This window comes from Zalophus californianus, chromosome 3 (genome assembly GCF_009762305.2).
Source record: "Zalophus californianus isolate mZalCal1 chromosome 3, mZalCal1.pri.v2, whole genome shotgun sequence".
Lineage (NCBI taxonomy): Eukaryota > Metazoa > Chordata > Mammalia > Carnivora > Otariidae > Zalophus > Zalophus californianus.
Genome location: NC_045597.1, coordinates 52,019,443 through 52,036,381, shown reverse-complemented (window position 1 = coordinate 52,036,381; position 16,939 = coordinate 52,019,443). Strand labels below are relative to the sequence as shown.

Sequence of the window (16,939 nt, the reverse complement as noted above, 5' to 3'; positions counted from 1 at the left end):
ACATGTCATTTAAAAAATTTTTTTCAGAAAAAAAAAATCACTAAATACATAAACCTCAAAATATGATGTCTGCAAAAAATTCATTAAGAAAGTGAAAAATTAAGAGGGAAAGCGAGAGAAAGGGGCATTGATGTGTTCCATTTATTCATTAACATTCAATACATAGCAAGGAAGGGCAGGCTCTAAGACTGAACGAGGACAAAAGGAAAAGTGCTTCTTCATCCAAAGAGAGGCTCCGCCTTCCCGGAAGGAAGTCCAGAGCTTCCTACCACCACCAAGGTCTTTGCCCTTCCCTCGTTTTCCGGCTCTGGCTTTCCCTTAAAGCACACACTTTATTTGGAGGAAAAAAAATCAAAAGTTGGAACTATGAACCTATAAAAATTTTGGGTGGTGTTTTTTCTCAAACCTCTGTATATGTACAAATCACTTGGGGATCTCACCATAATGCAGATTTTAATTCAGAAGGTCTGAGGCCTGTTTGGCATTTCCACAATTCATTTCATTTCCACAAGCTCCCAGGTAAAGATGGATACTTCTGACTCACAAACAGCACTTGGAGTAGCAAAGATACAGGATACCTATTATTCAATGAGTACTTTCAGTTGTTATACATATTATTTTTGTATAATGAGTTTCAGTTAAACTTGAAATCCTACTTCATTCACATAGACGAATTTATGTCCCAAACTATGAAGATAAAGTTGACATCTTTTAACTGTTAGTAGAAAAATGTTAGGAATCGAGGGCGCCTGGGTCGCTCAGTTGGTTAAGCGACTGCCTTCGGCTCAGGTCATGATCCTGGAGTCCCGGGATCGAGTCCCACATCGGGCTCCCTGCTCAGCGGGGAGTCTGCTTCTCCCTCTGACCCTCCCCGCTCTCATGCTCTCTCTCTCTCATTCTCTCTCTTAAATAAATAAATAAATCTTTAAAAAAAAAAAAAAGAAAAATGTTAGGAATCGGGGCGCCTGGGTGGCTCAGTCATTTTGGGCTCAGGTCATGATCCCAGGGTCCTGGGATCGAGCCCCGCATCGTTTCTCCCTCTCCCACTCCCCCTGCTTGTGTTCCCTCTCTCACTATATCTCTCTCTGTCAAATAAATAAAATCTAAAAAAAAAAAAGAAAAATGTTAGGAATCAACCTATAAGCCAATGATAAATCAGGGTTCTTATAAAAAATTTGAAAAGCCAAAGTTTATTGCCTCATATGCACAGCACCTTTAGAATACCAAAGAATAACAAACTTTATTTAGAAAATAAACGAGATATTTTTAATTAACTTTAAAATTTAGTAAGGGAATCTAAGATCAACAAACTACTACAGTCAAAAAACTAAAAGAAACTATCTTTAAAAGCATCTTATTACTCTGCAAACTCAACACCCAAAGAACAAATAATCCAATCAAGAAATGGGCAGAAGACATGAACAGACATTTTTCCAAAGAAGTCATGCAAATGGCCAACAGACACATGAAAAAGTGCTCAACATCACTTGGCATCAGGGAAATCCAAATCAAAACCTCAATGAGATACCACCTCACACCAGTCAGAATGGCTAAAATTAACAAGTCAGGAAACAACAGATGTTGGCAAGGATGCAGAGAAAGGGGAACCCTCCTATACTGCTGGTGGGAATGCAAGCTGGTGCAGCCACTCTGGAAAACAGTATGGAGGTTCCTCAAAAAGTTGAAAATAGAGCTACTCTATAACCCAGCAATTGCACTACTGGGTACCCCAAAGATACAAATGTAGTGATCCGAAGGGGTATGTGCACCCCAATGTTTATAGCAGCAATGTCCACAATAGCCAAACTATGGAAAGAGCCAAGACGTCCATTGACAGATGAATGGATAAAGAAGATGTGGTGTATATATACAATGGAATATTATGCAGCCATCAAAAAAAAAACAACTAAATCTTGCCATTTGCAACAACGTGGATGGAACTAGAAGGTATTATGCTAAGCGAAATAAGTCAATCAGAGAAAGACACGTATCATATGATCTCACTGGACTTTGCATCCCCAAGGGATATCAACGTGGAGGTCAACATTTCTTGGATGCCAGGAGGTTACTGCCATCATGATGATTGGCATCATGAGTTATGGCAGCCTCATGCTGGTGAGACTCATAACAACGACATATGGCCACATATGTCATAACCCTATGCCTCCAAGAGGCTGCCATCTTGTTGAGGGGCCAGACCCCTCAGCAAGGATACGAAACTCCCCTGCAAACAACTGGCACACAGTAGGAGTTACATATTAGTGGTTCACAGAGCTGACCTACCATCTAGATCTCGTAGGAAGATTTTAGAACTACAGTGCCTGGGACCCATCCCAGACCTGCTGAATCAGGATTTCTGGGGATGAAGGTTCTGTATTTTAAAAAGCCTTTGAGGGGGAACCCTCCTACACTGTTGGTGGGAATGCAAGCTGGTGCAGCTACTCTGGAAAACAGTATGGAGGTCCCTCAAAAAGTTGAAAATAGAGCTACCATATGATCCAGCAATTGCACTACTGGGTATTTACCACAAAGATACAAATGTAGGGATCCGAAAGGGTACGTGCACCCCAATGTTTATAGCAGCAATGTCCACAATAGCCAAACTGTGGAAAGAGCCAAGATGTCCATCAATGTGGTATATATGTACAACGGAATATTATGCAGCCATCAAAAAAGTGAAATCTTGCCATTTGCAACAACATGGATGGAACTGGAGGGTATTATGCCGAGCAAAATAAGTCAATCAGAGAAAGACGTATCATATGACCTCACTGATATGAGGAATTCTTAATCTCAGGAAACAAACTGAGGGTTGCTGGAGTGGTGGGCTGTGGGAGGGATGGGGTGGCTGGGTGATGGAAATTGGGGAGGGTATGTGCTATGGTGAGCACTGTGAATTGTGTAAGACTGATGAATCACAGACCTGTACCTCTGAAACAAATAATACATTATATGTTTAAAAAAAAAAGTAGGAAGGGAAAAATGAAGGGGGGGGACGTCAGAAGGGGGAGACAAAGCATGAGAGACTATGGACTCTGAGAAACAAACTGAGGGTTCTAGAGGGGAGAGGGGCGGGGGGGTTGGGTTAGCCTAGTGATGGGTATTAAGGAGGGCACGTACTGCATGGAGCACTGGGTGTTATACGCAAACAATGAATCATGGAACACTACATCAAAAATTGATGTAATGTATGATGACTAACAAAATAATATTAAACATCTTACTCTTGTGTTAGGGGTCAATAGTGATTAGGAGGATGTGGAGGGGGCTGCTTCTGGGATGCTGGTAATGTCTTATTTCTTAACTTTCTTAACCTGAGTGGTGTTACACAGGTGTATTCATTTTGTGATAATTCATTGCATTTATGGGGTGCCTGGGTGGCTCAGTCAGTTGGGCATCTGCCTTCAGCTCATGTCATGATCCTGGGGTCCTGGGATCAAGCCCCACTTCGGGCTCCCTGCTCAGCTCAAATAAGTAAATAAAATCTTTTCTAAAAAAATTCTTGCATTGCACTACTGGGTATTTACCCCAAAGATACAAATGTAGTGATCCGAAGGGGCACATGCACCCCAATGTTTATAGCAGCAATGTCCACAATAGCCAAACTATAGAAAGAGCCTAGATGTCCATCAACAGATCAATGGATAAAGAAGATGTGGTATATATATACAATGGAATATTATGCAGCCATCCAAAAAAAGGAAATCTTGCCATTTGCAATGACGTGGATAGAACTAGAGGATATTATGCTAAGCAAAAGAAGACGATCAGAGAAAGACAAGTATTATATGATCTCACTGATACGAGGAATTTGAGAAACAAGACAGAGGATCATAGGGGAAGGGAGGGAAAAATGAAACAAGACGAAACCAGAGAGGGAGACAAACCATAACAAACTCTTAATCTCGGGGTGCCCGGGTGGCTCAGTCATTAGGCGTCTGCCTTCGGCTCAGGTCATGATCCCAGGGTCCTGGGATCGAGCCCCACATTAGGCTCCCTGCTCAGCGGGAAGCCTGCTTCTCCCTCTCCCACTCCCTCTGCTCGTGTTCCCTCTCTCACTGTGTCTTTCTCTGTCTAATAAATAAATAAAAATCTTTAAAAAAAAATTTAAAAAAATAGAAATGAGAGTGAAAAACAATACAGATGGGGCCCAGGATGACAAACTAGCAGCCCCTGTGTGCACAACAGGCCTGAATTAGAGGTTGTGGAGAGAAAGGGCCTATACTTTTGCGGGGTGGGAGGAGGTGGCAATGGAGATTTATAAATTGCATGAAGCCTAAATTCTGGGGAGGTGAGTGAGTGCTGTGCTTGCATGGGCTTCTTTATGAAACAAAGTGTGTAAAAATTGCCATAAAGAACAAACAAGTGAAATACTATATTCATTACAGTGGTTGGGATGAAGGAGTTCCAGAAAGCGAGTACTCAGATGCAGGGAAACCATCTGCAGAAACAGAACTTGAAGAAGTCAGACACAGACACACACACACACACACACACACACACACACACACACACACACACACAGACACACACACACACACAGACACACACACACACACACACACACACACGTCAATAAGGAGCAACAATCAGAGGGGAAGATGAGAGGCGTTGCCCCAGGAAAGAGGATGTCTGGTCTGTAAGAAGAACGTTGAAGTCACCCAGAAATGGAAATGGTGGCAGTACCAGTGAGCCTCAGCCTCCTCAGAAGAAAAGGGCCAGAGTAGATCCTGCTGCTGGAAACATGAACAGAGTTGAAGTTAAAGATTTTTTTTTTAATGATTTTATTTATTTATTTGACAAACACAGCAAGAGAGGGAACACAAGCAAAGGGGAGTGAGAGAGGGAGAAGCAGGCTTCCCGCGGAGCAGGGAACCCGATGCGGGGCTCCATCCCAGGACCCTGGGATCATGACCTGAGCCGAAGGCAGACACTTAACGACTGAGCCACCCAGGTGCCCTGAAGTTAAAGATTTCTGAAGAACTAAAATCATGGATTGTTGGGGTGCCTGGGTGGCTCGGTAGGTTAAGCGTCTGCCTTCAGCTCAGGTCATGATCTCAGGGTCCTGGGATTGAGCCCTGCATTGGACTCTCTGCTCAACAGCTGAGTCTGCATCTCCCTCTCCCTCTGTGATCTCTCTCGCTCTCACTCACTCAAATAAAAATCTTTCATAAAAATTTTTTTAATTAAAAAAAAAACATGGATTGTTAATGACTGAGGCGTAATTACCAGGCAAAAACAGTTCTATCTTCCTGTCAAGAAGAATATGGATTCCATTGTAAAGGATTATGCAAATTATAAGAAATCTTGAGGAAACACAGAAAATAAGGACTATACTGTTAATGAGGTTGTGGCAGGAATTTTAAAAAATTGGAATGTAATGTTGGGCGCTCAGCTACTCTACAAATTTGAAAGACCCCAGTGTGTGAATTCCTCAAAGGTTGCCCTGAATCACCTTTGTCCCATTTATATGGAGTGCCACCTTGAGAACTGGAGCAGTGTTGATCTATACACTCTAAAAGAAGAGATTCTTAATGACTGAATGATCTTCACAATTTCCTGGCAAAGAATTCTGCAACTTTTAGTGCCAGCAATTATGAAGTGGCTCCTAAGAGAAGGTATAATTGATAGTAAATTAAATGCACAGACCTTAAGAGACAGTTGAGTTTGTTAATGGCATACACCCGTGTAACCACCAGCCCAAGCAAGAAGAGGACATTTACCTCATCCCTGAAACTTCCCTTGCATTCCTTTCCAGTTGATCCAGCAATCTGCCAAAACCCCTTCCCCGAACAGTGGCAGCCTCTAATATGATTTTTTCTTAAATGATTTATAGTCACCATAACTTATTTTCACTATTCTGGAACTTCACATACACTGTGTACTCTTGCATATCTTGCTTCTTTAGATCAACATAAAAGTTTTGAAACCTCACACTGGCACATATCAAAGGTTGTATCTTTTTATTTCTGAGTAGTAGTACACTGTATGAATATACCAGAATTAATTTTTTTCATTCTCCTATTGATGCACATGTGGATTGTTTCCAGTTTTTGGCTATTATAGATGAAGGTACTGTGAACATTCCTGCACAAGTCTTTTGCGGACATATGTTTTAATTTCCTTTGGGCAAATAAATGCTTAGGGGAAATTACTGATTGTTTAACATCCAAAGAAACTACCAGTTTTCTAAAATAGATATACCAAATTATATTCCTATTGTTAGTGTATGAAGGTTCCAAAGGCTCCCTATCATCACCAACATTTGGCATTTTTGACCTTTTTAAATTTAGCCATTCTCTTAGATATACAGCGTTTTCTCATGAATTTAATTTGCATTCATCTGAGGATGAATGACATTGAGGAGCTTTCTCATGTTTTTAGTGACTATTGAGTTTATGTATCACAAATATTTTTTTAAGTTTCATTTATTTAAGTAATTTCTACTTAAATTCATACTTCAGCGAGGCACCCCTACAAATATAAATAAATAAATAAATAAATAAATAAATAAATTGCAGACTATGACTTGTCTTTTTATTTTTTTCACTGCCTTTTGAAAGGCAAAAGCTTGTAATTTTGTTGAAGTTCACTTTATCATTTTTTTATGATTAATGTTTTTTGTGTCCTGAAATGTCTGCCTACCTCAGAGTCAGAGATAGCTTTCTGTATTTTCTTTTAGAAGTATTAGAGTTTTCACTTCTCTGTTTAATGTTAAGATCCATTTAGAATTGTGTGTGTGTGGTATAAGCTAAGGGTCAAAGTTCTTTTTCTCTTTTTTTTTTACATCGTGAACTGGTTGTTTAACACCATTTGTTGAACAGACTTTCCTCTTCCCGTTGAATTGCAGTGATACCAATGCTAGGTTTCTAAAATGTTAAATTCAGGGGCACCTGGGTGGCTCAGTCGTTAAGCGTCTGCCTTTGGGATCAAGTCCTGAGCCCCGCATCAGGCTCCCTGCTCAGCGGGAAGCCTGCTTCTTCCTCTCCCACTCCCCTTGCTTGTGTTCCCTCTCTCGCTGTGTCTCTCTGTCAAATAAATAAAATCTTTAAAATAAATAAATAAGGGGCGCCTGGGTGGCTCAGTCATTGGGCATCTGCCTTTGGCTCGGGTCATGATCCCAGGGTCCTGGGATGGAGGCCCACTTCAGGCTCCCTGCTCGGCGGGGAGGCCTGCTTCTCCCTCTCCCACTCCCCCTGCTTGTGTTCCCTCTCTCGCTGTCTCTCTCTCTGTCAAATAAATAAATTTTTTAAAAAATCTTTAAAAAAATAAAATGTTAAATTCACTTCCTCAGTTGCACTAACCACGTTTGAAGTACTCAAGAGCTACCTGTGGCTTGCGGCTACCTTATCAGTCAGCACAGAGAAAATGTTCGCAGCATCACAAAGTTCCGCACAGCTCTTGACCTTAGGGCACAGTGCCTGCTAAATACTTTGGATTGCGTAAAAGGTAATCTAAACCAACTAACAAAGGGCAGATATCAGGAAGTTAAAAATCAATCACTGAACTGATATGCATTACCTGAATTGGTCAAATTCAGAGACAGAAAGTAGAATGGTGGTTAGTAGGGGGTTGGGGGAAAGGGGAAAGGAGAGTTACTGTGAATGGGTACAAAGCTTCAGTTCTGCAAGATGAAGAGCTCTGGAGATGGGTGGTGGTGATGGTTGCAAAACCAGTGAATGTAGTTAATGCCAGATAAATGTACTCTTAAAGAATTGTTCAAAATGGTAACTACTGTATATTTTACCAATATAAAAAAAATTGTAATTGCTTTTTCCCCAGCTGTTTTAGTGCAGGTGACAAAGCAATCAGTGTTACTAATGACCTAGTAATTATCTTAAGTGTATCTAAGGGGTACCCAACAACCCTATAGAGGAGATACTAGAGCCCAGTATGTCTCTTAATGTCTTAATGTCTCTATCCTGGAGTATTCCCAATAGAAACTCTTCAGCTAATAGGACAAGAGAGCAAAACAATTTGAGTTATCCTCCTGCCATGTGTTATCCACCCACCAATGTAATAACAAAGATTTCATTAAGCTATGGTAACGCATGACAAGCTAGTGGCAAGAGCAACCTGCTTTTTTAAGTAAAAGTTCCCTTTTTTAAAAACGACACAAGAGGCGCCTGGGTGGCTCAGTTGGTTAAGCGACTGCCTTCAGCTCAGGTCATGATCCTGGAGTCCCGGGATTGAGTCTCGCATCAGGCTCCCTGCTTGGCAGGGAGTCTCGCAAATACATAAATAAAATCTTTAAAAATAAAAAAAATAAAAAACGACACAAAACCCAATCTCTAAACACTTGATTTTGATGATTTAACTAAGAATATTGATCAATACATATATAAACAGTTTTGTAAAGCATAGGCTGACTATATTAATTCAAAATATTAGGGCATGCATGAATACGGAGCTTTGAGGATCTTGTGCTTTTGTACAAGGTCTGTGTGTTTAAACGTTTTTAATTTAAATTAAAATTTTAATTTAAATGTTTTTAATTTAAAACTCCCGTTTAAACTCCTTGATAAAGACAACTCTATAATCTTCAACTGATTTGTGGAAAGGAAGTCAAATGAGCAGTGTTAGATGACACGAAAACACTCATATTAAGTGCTTATGAAAATAATCTTGCTCCCCTGGAGGAAGTATTGATTTGGTGAGACGTGAAGACCCACCTGTGTAATATGCCTGATATGCTTTTTGGAGGCCACCTATAAATGCTGTTCTCTAGGACCTCATCTCTGTCTAAGACATCCCAATGAACTTATGGATATCGTTTAGTATTGAAAATATTGTAATAACCTTCAGAACCCTTCAAAAGAAGCAACATTAAAAACTAAGTTTTTTTGCGGAAATTGCTCATGGTTTCACATGTTGTAGGTACCTCATTTTTTTAAAATAAATTCCCCTCTTCCCCCCCAAAAAAGCTAACAAAGATTGAATCTTTATATTCTAGGCCCGGTGTAAGCATGTAATTATTCTAACCAACAAATATTTATTGAAGCGCCCTGCGTCCTATGCAATTTATCTCATTCCACTCTCACACAATCCCATGAAAACTATTATCCCCACTTCACAAAGAGTGATAAGTTCTCAAAGAGATGTCACACAATTAACGAATACTAAAACGGAGATTTTATCCTGGAACTTCAAAGCCAATCCTCCAAACCAACAAATCCAGGAGAACTAACAATTTCAAATTCTGTTAGCTAAAACAGTCCTCCCCAAGAAACCTCGCGATATTACTCAAACTACCACTCCCAACATGCACAGCGGCCTGGGTCCGTCCGCTTATCCCCTTGAGTCTGGAGGGCCCCGGCATGCCTCGAGGCGCGAAAGGCAGTCTGGGAGCCGTAGTGCTCTTGGACGCCTACCGGTCTTGCCAGCGCGGCAGTGGCGGCTCTCTTGGTTCCGTCCAGCGGGTGCTGTAAACGAGCTGAGGCGGAGAAAGGGCGCGGAACTGGAAGAGGGTGAGTCAGGCACTGTCTACGCGATAAAGGGAGGCGGCACCGCGGCGCAGGGCTGAGTTGAGTAAGTGCGGCCCCTGCAGTCTATTCAGGGACGCCGCGATCTAGCGCCCGCGAGAAGAGGGCGAGGAGGAGCCAGAGCCCGGTCCTTGCACCCATTCTCGCCCTCGTACCCCGCCGCCATCTCCACCATGCAGTCCCGGGAAGAAGCTCCGCGCTCTCGCCGCCTGGCCAGTCCCCGCGGCGGGAGGCGACCCAAGAGAATTTCCAAGCCTTCTGTTTCAGCTTTTTTCACGGGCCCGGAGGAGCTGAAGGACACGGCTCATTCTGCAGCCCTCCTGGCACAGCTGAAGTCCTTCTACGACGCGCGGCTGTTATGTGATGTGACCATCGAGGTGGTGACGCCTGGTAGCGGCCCTGGCACCGGCCGCCTTTTTTCCTGCAACCGGAACGTGCTGGCTGCTGCGTGTCCCTACTTCAAGAGCATGTTCACCGGTGGCATGTACGAGAGCCAGCAGGCGAGTGTGACCATGCATGATGTGGATGCCGAGTCCTTCGAGGTGCTGGTCGACTACTGCTACACCGGTCGCGTGTCGCTAAGTGAGGCCAACGTGCAACGCCTTTATGCGGCCTCTGACATGTTACAGCTCGAGTACGTACGGGAAGCCTGTGCCTCCTTCCTAGCCCGCCGCCTTGACCTGGCCAACTGCACCGCCATCCTCAAGTTTGCCGACGCCTTTGACCATCACAAGCTGCGATCACAGGCCCAGTCCTTTATAGCTCACAATTTTAAGCAGCTCAGCCGAATGGGTTCAGTAAGGGAGGAGAGTCTGGCAGATCTGAGCTTGGCCCAGCTGCAGGCTGTCCTGCGTCTGGATAGTCTAGATATCGAGAGTGAGCGGACCGTGTGTCATGTGGCGGTGCAGTGGTTGGAGGCGGCTCCCAAGGAGCGGGGCCCCAGCGCTGCGGAAGTCTTCAAATGTGTCCGCTGGACGCACTTCAGAGATGAAGATCAGGATTACCTGGAAGGGCTGTTAACCAAGCCCATTGTCAAGAAGTACTGTCTGGACCTTATTGAAGGGGCCCTGCAGATGCGATATGGTGACAAGTTGTGCAAGTCGCTGGTGCCGAAGCCAGATAGCAGCAACAGCTCTGTTGTACCCACAGCAGAAAATCCCCCCCAGAGACTGGGTATGTGTGCCAAGGAGATGGTGATCTTCTTTGGACATCCTAGAGATCCCTTTCTCTGCTATGACCCATACTCAGGGGACATTTACACAATGCCATCCCCTTTAACCAGCTTGGCTCACACTAAGACTATCACCTCCTCAGCTGTCTGTGTCTCTCCAGACCACGACATCTACCTGGCCGCTCAGCCCAGGAAGGACCTGTGGGTGTACAAGCCAGCCCAGAACAGCTGGCAGCAGCTTGCCGACCGCCTGCTGTGTCGGGAGGGCATGGACGTGGCCTACCTCAATGGCTACATCTACATTTTGGGTGGGCGAGACCCGATTACTGGAGTTAAACTGAAGGAAGTAGAATGCTACAGTGTTCAGAGGAACCAGTGGGCATTTGTGGCTCCTGTACCCCATTCCTTCTATTCCTTTGAACTAATAGTGGTTCAAAACTATCTTTACGCTGTGAACAGTAAGCGCATGCTCTACTATGATCCTAGCCACAATACGTGGCTGAACTGTGCTTCTCTTAAACGTAGTGACTTTCAGGAAGCCTGTGTCTTCAATGATGAGATCTATTGTATCTGTGACATCCCAGTCATGAAGGTCTATAACCCAGCCAGGGGAGAATGGAGGCGGATTAGTAATATTCCCTTGGACTCAGAGACCCACAACTACCAGATTGTCAATCATGGCCAAAAGTTGCTTCTCATCACTTCTACCACCCCTCAATGGAAAAAAAACCGGGTGACTGTTTATGAATACGATACTAGGGAAGACCAGTGGATTAATATAGGGACCATGCTAGGCCTTTTGCAGTTTGACTCTGGCTTTATTTGCCTCTGTGCTCGTGTGTATCCTTCCTGCCTGGAACCTGGACAGAGTTTCATCACTGAGGAAGATGATGCACGGAGTGAGTCTAGTACTGAATGGGACTTAGATGGATTCAGTGAGCTGGACTCAGAGTCAGGAAGTTCAAGTTCTTTTTCTGATGATGAAGTCTGGGTGCAGGTAGCACCTCAGCGAAATGCACAGGATCAGCAGGGTTCTTTGTAAATATTTTGAAGCACTAAAATGTTTCTACTGCTATGGAATGTATCTTTAAAAGATTTCCTTTTCTTGAAAAAAAAAGTGTTGATTAGGACTGCAGATTTGGTTTAGAAAGGGTAATGTTTGAATTACTAATGTAATGTTACAAAATTTAAACAGTCCATGAAATCAACCTATATAATAATTTACTGTGCTAAAAATCGAGATTAAAATATGCAAAAATGAACTATATAATTGATTAGAATGCTTGGTGGTTTTTTTCATTGTTCAAGTATTTGTTGCACCAATGGATTGTTTTGGTTAGCTATACTCTTTATATTTTGATTATCTACTTTAGTCTTCTTTTAACTTTTTAATTCTATTTAGTGCCACAAAGAATTTAACTTTTTCAATTTTTAAAAGTAGAAAATTGGATTAGAAATTGTTGGTAGGGTTTTGAAGGTTTATCTTTTCCTTCAGAATAATGAAAGTAGTAGATTTCCCAAATTTTGAGCTAGCCAGTTTTTAGTATTATAAGTTAGTATAGTTTGTTAAATTTGGTTTGGTTTTCGCCCCTTCTGCAAAGAAAAAAATTTGGATATATATATGTAAATATATATATGTGTGTTATAAAATGGGATTTCATTTTGATAATGTGCAGAATGGTCTTAAGAGCTCACAGAAAGTAAAAAAAAAAATCAGGATTCCACTGCTTTAAAAGAAATTTCACTTTTAATTTTGGAATATAACATGTAGTTGCTAAATGTGACCATTTTTCTATTTTAAAAAACATCCATTCCAATAGTGTCACCAATTATTTAAACACCCTTCTAAACCAGAAAGAAAAAAGTAACTTGCTTTGTAAGATCATACATTTCATCTATACCTGATACATGCTTCATCGAATCAAAGGAACAATCCTTTTTTTCACTGGACATATGATTGAGTAATGTAAATTTTAATCTATTGGTCATACCTAGTCTTAAAAAGTTTATATGCTTCCCTAAAATATTTTGGCTGTATAGTTTTGGTGTTCATCTTAGAGGATGCTTCAGCAGGAAGTGATTTATTCTTTACCGTTTTTATGAGGTGATACTGGTTTTGAAAATACATTTAAGCTAAAAAGGGTATTTCATTGAGATCAGTAGTTACTGCATCTACCAACTATAAAATCAAGTGCCAGCAGAGAACTTTAAAACTTCAAACTGTGTATGGAACTGTTTTGTGTAGCATTGAAATGTTCTGTCAAGTTTTGTAAGTCACTGTATATGATTATCATCTCAAAGTTATTTTTGTATTAAAAGTTGACAGTTAAAGAACATAAGTGGATGATGGCATTTGGGGCTAATAGTGAACATATGTTTCCTCTAAAATATTCCCTAGCAATGGTATACATGGTTATTTTATTAGGGTATTTGTATCTGTTCTGTATTTCTCTGTGAACCATGCTCCAGTCTTTGTTTTTTGTCTTTTTGTTTTTGTGTCACCATAAAGTAAGGGAAAGTCCAGAACTAGAGACTAAATCACACAAAATTGATATTGTTAAATACAGAGAAATAGAGGTGCTTACCTTTTGAGGGTCTGTGAGTACATAGGACTGCCACAACACATATCCATGATAAGTGATGTACATATAAGATGCTTATAGTCTATAAATTTTTCTGTACTGACTTAGATCCTCTTTTTGCATCTTTCTTCAAAATGTTAATTCCTCTTATATGTTTATTCTCTAGTGACCGAATGCTAACATTGCTTACACCACATCAGAGTACTGAGGAGTGTGCCCCAGGATAGGGAACTGAATTTTGAATGAAAAAAAGAGGGAGAGAGAAAAGGATTAAAAAAAACCAAGCACACAAATGTTTTCTTAGCCATTTTGATTGGGCATCTGAAGAGTTCATAAGACATTCCTGTTTAACATTATTTCTAGTGAAATAAGAGTCTTGCTCTAGCAGTGTGTTCTTAAGACTGTGTTCTCTCAAAACAGCAAACATGCTTTAGTGGCCTAAGGCTAACTTTTCCATTTGGTATCAGGATGTTAAAAGCACTGGTTTCAACTTAGAAAGATATTTATTAGGAGTGTTATATTTTGGCCAGCTTTTCTTCACCAGTAGCTTCTTGTTGATAGCTTTTTGTTTTGTAAGGTTGAAATAGGACAGTGCCGATCTCAGTCAGATTATCCATCTGCAGAATTAAAGTATGCAACTGATTGATAAAAGACAAATTCTGCAATTTATCATTTTCATCATTTGAGTTAAGTATAAGCTAATTAACAGTAATGTGGTTTAAAAAGTAGTTTTTTGGGGAAGACTTTGGCTTCATGATATATTTGTGAATTAGGGGATAGATGTTAACCATTATTTCATAGATAAGTGATTTGTATATGGTTAGTTACAAATAAAAATGGCACTGGAACCCAGACCTTCTGACCTCTTAATTAGTGTTCCTGCTAAATGTATAAAACCCTTGCTTGTGCAGTGAGTGACACAACCAGCAGTGGTGAAATCTCTTCTTGACAGGAAAGCAGCTTTGTCTCAGTTTTACAATTACACCTGTTAGCAAATGCTCAATATAATATTGTTTGCAAAGCTATTCTGTGTAGGATTTAGAAAGATCTTAATTGTTTTTTTTGTATGTTTATGCCTATAGTCTGAAAAACTCAGAGAACCCAAATTATTTTAAATACTTATACAGTTCAAATGATGTCATTGGCATTTTCAGAAAGATAAAAAACTAAGTTAGCAAATAACTTGTTTAATTGGGTTTAGGATTAAATTTAAATTATACTTCCCTTCTGTTGTTGCAATGTTTTTTCTGTTTTGTACCTGGATCTTATTGAGAATGTGATGAAAGCTTTTGACTTACTCCACTTGAAGATTGTCACTTGTATATGTTCATGTTTTTATAATTTCAAGGGTGTTATGACACTTCTGAAGATCTTCCCCACACCCAGGATAAGAACACTTGTGACAGAGTCCCAAGAACACTTCTACAAAAAAGAATTCACCTTTTTTCACAAGGCATATTGCTCAAATGTTTGTAAGAGGGAGAAGAGCATTATTACGTCATTCCTAAAATAGAGCTAAAGAAATCATATACATTTACCATCTGAAAGGGATGTGAATATGAAGGGGTACCTCAGAACTGAGACAGAGTTGACATTTCTGCAGTTCAAATTTCTCCATGATCGATTAACACAAGAATAGTTAAATAACTAAATTTGATTTAAAGAAATAATCAAAAGAAATTAATCAAATGAGCTAATCTATTTGAAAGCTTTGATTTGAAGAGTTATGCATATATGTTATGTATATGATTACTGTCTAGGAAGATTGTATAATGAGAATTCAAAGCAAAATATAGGTTCTGGATGTGTCAAACTGCCAACATCGCAGCTGTTTATTAGACATACACCTAAGTGGCAAGAGTTCTTTATCTCATAATGACCAGGTTAACAGGTGGTTGGAAAAGGACATTTAACCATAAGGACTCTATTTAAAATATAATCAGTTTGCTGCTCGCTGCTCATTAAACTAGGAACCAGTGCTTTGCCTGACGTCATTTTGTCAATTTGCTGATATAAGGAAAATAGATAAAGCATGACAAATGAGTCGTAAACTAAAATTATTTAATTGAATTTGTTTTAACGTTCATAAGTTGGAAATATAAAAAATTTGCATCTCTATATCAGTCCACTAAATTTTAAAAGAAAGTTTGTCTTTGAAATCCTGAAGTGTGGTAACCAGAATGTAGACATCCCTAGTCTGCTTACATTTGAACTGTTGGAATGATTTTATGTTGTATGCTTCTTAGGTGTTTTACTTTGCCTCTGTCCTCTCATCAGATCTCACCCACATCTTAAACACCTTTTCATCATTACAACTAATTTTAAAAGAATATTCATTATAGCAAATATGATAAAGCAGGGAAGTATTAGGCAAAATTATTCCTAGAAAATGTGAGTAGCAATCCTAAGAGAATTGATAAGCTATTTTTAGAACCATCAGGATGGTTAAATATATACAAACCAGTTTTTTGTTTTGGGTTTTGTTTTTTTTTTTTTAATTTATTTAACGAAGAAATAAAAATAGTATTCACAGAAGCTGCCAAGTCTTACAGTACCAGATAGGCAATAGAGTTTGCGCCCTTTCCCTGACTCTGGGCCATTCTGTCACCCATATCTATTCCATCAGCTGCTGTTCCTTGCTTCTTTAACCTTAATGGCCTAACCATGGTCTAAGACATAGGGAGAGTGAGGGACAGACATTGTTGCATACCATTTCCCCCATTTTGGGACATACTTCCTCTAACCATTCCTACTCTGGACAGCCACCTCTCCAATGGAACCAACCTTTTAGAGTCTCACCCCCAGAGCAATTATAGCTGCTTGAAACCACCATATATTGGGAATATTGGGGGTTGGGGAGAATACTATTCCTTAATTCTGGGGTAATTAGCAAAGAGCAATGGCCCTCACTTCAAGGCACAGTCTGGTCACAGTCTCCATGTCCTTATGGCTTTCTTTGTGTAGAGAAGATACCAGGGGGTGATGTTTTCCTCTCATCTTATATATTAGTTATGATCTGTGGTTGTATGTATGTGGAGACCCTATAGTTGTTTTAATAAGAAGATTCTCATATAAATCCTACAATCTGTTATGTCTTCCCTCATCTAGAAAGTCACCTGAGAACAGGCTTTCTGCTTTCCCATTCTGCTATCCCTGGAGTGTTCTGGTCCACATGGTCCAAGCGAGTTCACACTCATGTCCATGACTATATAAGGAAGGAAGGGGAAGAAGCTATAAGGAAGAGGAGAGGAAGTAGACATGACCCTTCCCTGTAAGGGAAAGTGTGTACATCACTTCCAGGCACATGACACTGGCCGGGTCATAACCACGTAGCCACACCTAACTGCAAGAGTGCCTGAGAGAAGTAGTCTTATTCTGGGTCAACATATATCAAGTTAAACTTTACAAGTTCCTTCTTGTAGAATGCTGAGGAAAGATATTGTATAAATAGCAATCTCTACTATATCATCAGTCAAGCTATGTTTTATGACATGGCAGCCAAAATGATTACCAGGACACCCAAGACCTACATCCTACCAGGTTGGAAACCCCAGTGGAAAAAGGCAGTATTTTCTGATATCTCTGGTAGATAATTCCTAGAGGACCTGGGACTCTGGGTATCCACTTGTAGATGGTCACTTGTAATTGATAAAGTTGGGGGATGGGAATGTTGAGGAAGACCAATAAGGAAATAACCTCAATGA

General features: G+C 40.5%; 1 protein-coding gene and 1 pseudogene across 1 annotated transcript; both read left to right on the top strand.

The window, feature by feature from the left end:
• The first annotated feature begins 4,269 nt into the window (after positions 1-4,269).
• Positions 4,270-5,628, top strand: LOC113920446 (annotated as a pseudogene).
• Positions 5,629-9,192: 3,564 nt separating this feature from the next.
• Positions 9,193-14,473, top strand: KBTBD7 (kelch repeat and BTB domain containing 7). Its single transcript, XM_027591319.2, has one exon. The coding sequence runs from the start codon at positions 9,656-9,658 to the stop codon at positions 11,693-11,695; it is 2,040 nt and encodes a 679-aa protein (XP_027447120.1). The 5' UTR covers positions 9,193-9,655; the 3' UTR covers positions 11,696-14,473.
• Positions 14,474-16,939: the final 2,466 nt, after the last annotated feature.

Coding starts and splice junctions, on each gene's coding strand:
- KBTBD7 (XM_027591319.2), top strand. CDS start 9,656: ATGCAGTCCCGGGAAGAAGCTCCGCGCTCTCGCCGCCTGGCCAGTCCC.